General features: G+C 39.8%; 1 protein-coding gene across 1 annotated transcript; it reads left to right on the forward strand.

Annotated features, from left to right (window-relative positions):
- Positions 1-685: 685 nt before the first annotated feature.
- On the forward strand, positions 686-4,686 carry naif1 (nuclear apoptosis inducing factor 1). Its single transcript, XM_026177001.1, has 3 exons — positions 686-1,836; positions 3,083-3,130; positions 3,591-4,686. Exons 1-3 carry the CDS (start codon positions 1,392-1,394, stop codon positions 4,154-4,156), a joined length of 1,059 nt encoding a protein of 352 aa, XP_026032786.1. The 5' UTR covers positions 686-1,391; the 3' UTR covers positions 4,157-4,686.
- Positions 4,687-6,237: the final 1,551 nt, after the last annotated feature.

Raw genomic sequence — 6,237 nt, forward strand, 5'->3', positions numbered from 1 at the left:
TCATGATAATTGTGAAATTATTATTTTTTGCTTCTTGTCTTCCTTTTTTCTTAATGCACCTTGTCTTCTACCTTTTTTTTGTATTTGCACTTTGTTTTCTTGCTTTATTTAGTCTTTTATGCCCCATTGACAGATGGTTTTTCCTTTTGCTTTCAATCACCTTTCTATGTTAGGGTATTGGTGACATAAACATGAAACACAGAGAAACATGGAGCACCAGACTCTGTTAGCTTTTTCCTCCTTTATTCTTATAGGGCAAACTGTTTCTGTTGTGTAGTTGTGTAGTTGTCATTGCGGTTATCACACATGGAAAACATTCTTTGTTCAAACGCAGATCAAAACAAGGTTGTTGGGTAGCTCATGAACCAGATCAGTTTTCAGTGGTTTCTTTCAGAGTCTTAAGAACAGATTTTGTTCTGAGGAACAGGAAGCAGAGTCCCATTGAACAGACTGAGTGAACTTAACATGTCAGAGGTGTTTAATAATAATAATAATTATTAAATAATAATATTTAATAATAATAATAATAATAATAATAATAATAATAATAATAATAATAATAATAACTGATTGCATTTATATAGCGCTTTTGGAGACCCTCAAAGCACTTTTACAATTCCACTATTCATTCACTCTCACATTCACTCACTGGTGGAGGCAGTTACAGTTGTAGCCACAGCTGCCCTTCTTTTAACAAAGAAGAGATTAAAAAAATGTGAGTTTCACCTACAACAATCAGAAGGAAAGAAGGATCCTCTTCCAGAGGGGAGAAAAACCATCATCGAGAAAACGTAACTCTGACCGACCACAAGCAAGACACTTGCCTTTCACTATTAAATCCCTCATTCAAGACACTGAAAATTATTCACGGTGTCATGGTGTCTTGGAAATTTGTAAATAATGAGAGGTTACAATAATTATAATATTGATTATTAGTAGTATTCAGTTTAAAGACGTCTTTAGAATTGTTACCTTTTAGCAGCAGTATTAAAACCATGCTGTTGATGAAGCAGTCATATCCCAGCTGACATGTTCTTCTTACGTTTTCTTTTTTACGCTTTAAACGTTGTTTTCACTCAAGTGTAACTTGGAAAAAAGCGAGATAACGGTAACATTTCTTTTTTTTAACTTCGTCTTTTTGTTTGGCTTGTTGAGTTGATTGGCTTTTGTTTGGTCCAATAGTAAGAGAGAATGTCGTATTACCGCGAGATCCTCAACCAATGGAAGAGTCGGTGGGCGGGGCTACGTCCTCCATCTAACGTAAGCGTCGTTAGTAGGAAGAAGAAGCCGATTCTGGAAGCCATTACGTTGCGCACATTACCGGAGTAAATCCTACTATTTTTGCGTACAATACGCACAATTACCTGCCGTAAAGACGCTTTTCTGCACTTATGGCATCGGTGGCCAAAAAGAGAAAAATGAATTTCTCGGAGAGGGAGGTGGAAATTATAGTGGAAGAAATAGAGAAACAAAAGCACACACTGGTTAACCACTTCAATGCCGGAGTCACACACATGGCTAAGAATAACGCGTGGATGGACATCCTGAAAAAGGTGAACCAGGTCACCACCTGTCCGCGCGAGCTGCCCGAGGTGAAGAAGAAGTGGTCCGACATGAAGACAGAGGTCCGGCGGAAGGTGGCCCAAGCGCGGGCTGCCATCGAGGGGACGTCCGCGGACTGCACTCCAGTTCCCGTCATCCTCACCGCCATGCAGCAGAGGATCTGTAACCTGCTGGGAGAGGCCACCATCATCAGCCTACCTGCCGGAGACTCGGATGCGGAGATCACCTTACCTGTGACCGTCAACGCCGCCGCAACCGTCACTCTGACGGAGGGTGAGTGCCGCACGGTGAAGTACGGAAAGTGAAGCGTGCCGAAAAATAACTGTGCGTGTAACACTGTAAAAAAAAAAAAAATGAAGTGTGAAGTTTAAGTATTTTCTGAAACAACTGAAAACTCAGACAGAAAAAGTGAATGAAAGTGTTATTAAATGTCACAGTAAACATTATAGTTTAGTTACATTTATGTTTATACCTGAACAATAAATGTAAAGTTAAAAATTGGTCTGTAAGTTAAATGTTTACAAGTATGGTTTAATATTGCATTCTAATCCAAAATACTACATGAAATGCAAAATAACTAAAACTACGTAATAACGACACAGGCTTAATATTTTATGTAAGTATGTTTAAATGTATTATTACATGTAAACAAAAAGCTAATAGCTTATTAAATTTACATTTAAAAGTTAATAGGTTAATGAAATATTTTAATTAAATCTGTGAGATCCATACTAAAAAGTAGGAATTACATTCAAACTGCATTCAACCACAAATGTACTAAATTCTAAATATTAAATTTAAATCATTATCTATTATTATAAGATACTTTTAAACATAATATATAGTGTATAATGTATGATTATAAAATCATTTAAATATAAATGCAAAATTTTAAATCTAAATATTAAAGACACAGACTGGATGGGGCGACCGTGGCTCAGGGGGCTGGGAATTGCATCTGTAACCGGAAGGTCGCCGGTTCGATCCCTGGGCTCTCTGTCCTGGTCGTTGTGTCCTTGGGCAAGACACTTTACCCTACTTGCCTACTGGTGTTGGCCAGAAGGGCCGATGGCGTGATATGGCAGCCTCGCTTCTGTCAGTCTGCCCCAGGGCAGCTGTGGCTACAACCGTAGCTGCCTCCACCAGTGTGTGAATGTGAGAGTGAATGAATAGTGGTACTGTAAAGCGCTTTGGGTGCCTTGAAAAGCGCTATATAAATCCAATCCATTATTATGGTAGTTAGCTATTGAAAGCCAAGTGGGCAACATTTGACACCAAAAATTTAAAAATAATGTAGTAAATGTTAAATCCTAATATTACATTTTAATATTTTAATTCAATACTAATTTGGATTATAAATATGAAATCTGATCATATGACTATGATAATAAATTACAAAAATGTAACCCTAAATGTAACATTTAAATTTAGAGTTACATTTTTAAAATAAAAAATACATATTAAAGATTTGCTGATAGTTTCATTGAGGTTTTAGCTTCTTCCTCTGTTTGTCTTTCAGCTCTTCCAGCCGGTGCCGGGACAATCTGTGATGACTCAAAGCTGAATGGTACGTTTCATTTCTTTGCAAATGTTCAAACTTTAGCCGTGACACTTGCAGAGCCATCAGAGTTTCTAATCACAACTCTACTGGACTGTCTGGTGTTGAACTGCTGTGCTTTAAAAGGTGCATTTTGTAATTATCCTACAGATTTAATCACTACCAGGGGTTGACATTTTAACTTTTAGCTCTCTTACCATTAAATACCATTTTTTCTTTTTGCCTGGTTAAAGGAATAAAGGTTACACTGATTCACTGCGCCATCTTCTGCTGCTTATTGGTATTACATGACAGTACAGCCAAGCCCTAATTCAGCTTCAGTCTATATTTCTTCAGCACAATAGAAAGATGTTTCAGACATGAATTCAGAGCAGTTGTTTCTTCACGTTCTCTGTGAGGCTTTTAATAAACGTCTGAAACTAAATAAATAAATGAAATGAAATGAAATGAAACTGATTCCTGCTTCCAGCTGAGACGACGTACCACACTCTGGAGGATGGCGGCGTGGTGGAGTACTGCACCACCACTGAGGGCGACTCTGCCCCGACTGTGGTGGCCGCGGTCGAGGCTCCCATGGAGATGCTGGCCTCGTCTTCCGTTTCCCCACCGCCACCTCAGAGTCATGCCAAACCGCAGGAGCTGAAGAGCCGCATTGCTCTGAACTCCGCCCGCCTGCTGCAGGAGCAGCGAGTCACCAACGTGCACATCCGCCAGATCGCCCAGCACCTGGAGGGCCAGAACGAGCTGCTGCAAATGATGCGGCGCTCCCAGGAGGCGCAGGCCTTTGCCCAGGAGAGGCAAGCTCAGGCACTGGAGGGCACGCAGGCCGCCCTGCTCGCGTTGGTGCAGATGCTCCGACCGGCTCTCAAAGACCTGAGGAAGTTTCTGCAGAGCGGGTCTGAGGCTGCGAACGCCAGCAGCTCTGTGGCGACACCGGCAACTGGAGCAACCATTGATGGAGCGGCAACAGAGGAGCAGAGCAGGCCCAAAACACCTCCGCCTCCTCCTACACAACAGGCTGAGGAGGTGCAATAGACTCTGTGCGTGGTTGTGTGTGTGTGTGTGTGTGTGTGTGTGTGTGTGTGTGTGTGTGTGTGTGTGTGTACGTGTGTGAACCATGATTACACTTATGCCTTATGAAGAACATGTACAGAACCAATGGAGAACTGTTATTTTTATTTTTTGCCACGACTTGATGTTATTTAATACCCTGAATCTGGTTTTCTGATCTTTTTTTATGCAAATATTTCATCAGCCTGATGGAAAATTAACGGGTTGGTTTTTTTAGACCATGGTGAGCCAGGTTTGTGTGTGAGCTGCACTTTAACCAGCATGTGTTCAGACCGGAATAAAGTGAAAAAGAGGCCAAACTCTTTATTTCCTGTCACATCTCTCCTGTCTCAGGGGCAGATGTTCATGTTAAACATGGTAAAAGACGTCAGTGAGTGAACGAATGATCCCCATGAGTCAAAAGTTTTAAACACTTAGTTTCACACAGTTTTTTCTACTCTTGGATCTGTATCATGTCATAGAGAGCAGGCTTTCTATAAAATACTTGAAACACATCCAAAGTTCCACTCTTCTCTTGGTATCGTCTTCTTGTGCATCTCTAAATTGTTTTCGGAGCTTCCATCCGCTGTGATGCTGTTATGTTCCTCCCGTACTCTGCTCTGCAGTGTGTGATGGATCTTTTCCAGTGTATCCAAATGTTTCAGGGAGGCGATTGTGATGGCGTGCACCACCGTTCATTTCCTCTGATTGTTCACTATCAGATGCCTCAGAGGACTTCACAGCAGACCTCAGCAATGATGATCTCACCCTGGGGATGATTTCATGGTGCAAAACTTGTTGAATGTTCAATAAAATGACGTGCTCTTGAAGGCGTGCCTTCAGGCTGGAAAACTTGATTCTGGGTGTATGATTCGATATATACTAAATAAAGTTAACTATGAAACATAAAGCATGAAAGCCTACTCTAAAAAGCCAACAGTTGGAAAGATGGAGATGGAAATATACAGAGCAGGTTGTTTTTTCTGCTGGCTGTAGTGCTTGCAACCAGCCAGCAGAGGTCAGTGTAAGTCAGAGTTTCATTACAGGTGTGTGAGCACAGCAGTGACGTTTGAGGTCCTGAGAGGGTGAGGGGAAGGAAATCAGTTTGTTAATATCAGTATCAGATTAAATTTCACAAATGAGGACACTTCAGTACTGCAGGGTGTACTGGAGTTTAATTTGATGTTTTCATTTAAAAACCCTTAACAAATCAGTTATTCCTGTAATAAGTATTATTACTTCACAGTTCATCATTTCTACTTCAGGTTGTTTGCTGAACCTCTTTTTCCTTTTCCAGTCATGTGACCTGTCCCTAACAAAGAACGGTATCTAAAAAAGCTCAGTAAAGCACCTTTCACTATGAGTATTCCTGAGTTCAGAGCAAACATTGGCAATAGCTCCTTGACCCTGTTGGCTGCTGTCACCATAAGATGAGATTCATTGACGTTAGTTGCTGATATTTATCAGTCTTTAATCAATTTTTTTAAGAAGGCATCTTCATTTCCTGAAGCAAAGAGAGCACGAGGCAAACTTATCACCACAGTTTTGTATTTAGTTTAATTAGTTTCTGTGTTAGTCTTAGTATTATTCCATGGAGGGCATATGTCAGAGGGAAGATTTAGGAAAGTTTGTACAGGTATTACAATAAAAACAGTTTTTAAAGCAGTGACTCACAGTCTTGCATCTCAGTAAACACGTCTATCAATGTCTCATCAGGGAAGTTTTTATCAAACTACTGATGTACTAAAACTAACAGTATTTCCTCTGTAGCTCTATTTTATTTCAGATCAGTTAGTTTACATTTTTCAAAAGTGTAGTTTTTATTTTTATTTTAGTCAAAATATTTTTTCACATCTGGTTTTAATAACCTTGCTTATTACATAGCCAGATGGACCATGTTTTCTGCGTTAAATCTGGTCAACGACTTGTTAAGTCTGATAAAGCTTTAAATCTTTATATGTCTAAATGTACTTTTCTAAATCAAACCTAGCTGTTTATTAAAAATACAAACACATTTTCCTTTAAATATAACACTTATGACAAATACAAAAAAATGGGAGTTGGGC

Source organism: Astatotilapia calliptera, chromosome 7, assembly GCF_900246225.1.
Source record: "Astatotilapia calliptera chromosome 7, fAstCal1.2, whole genome shotgun sequence".
Lineage (NCBI taxonomy): Eukaryota > Metazoa > Chordata > Actinopteri > Cichliformes > Cichlidae > Astatotilapia > Astatotilapia calliptera.

Bases quoted from the DNA above. Each gene is read 5' to 3' on its own strand.
- naif1 (XM_026177001.1), top strand. From the start codon at position 1,392: ATGGCATCGGTGGCCAAAAAGAGAAAAATGAATTTCTCGGAGAGGGAG. The intron at 1,837-3,082 runs GTGAGTGCCGCA...TTTGTCTTTCAG, and splicing joins AACCGTCACTCTGACGGAGG to CTCTTCCAGCCGGTGCCGGG. The intron at 3,131-3,590 runs GTACGTTTCATT...TCCTGCTTCCAG, and splicing joins TGATGACTCAAAGCTGAATG to CTGAGACGACGTACCACACT.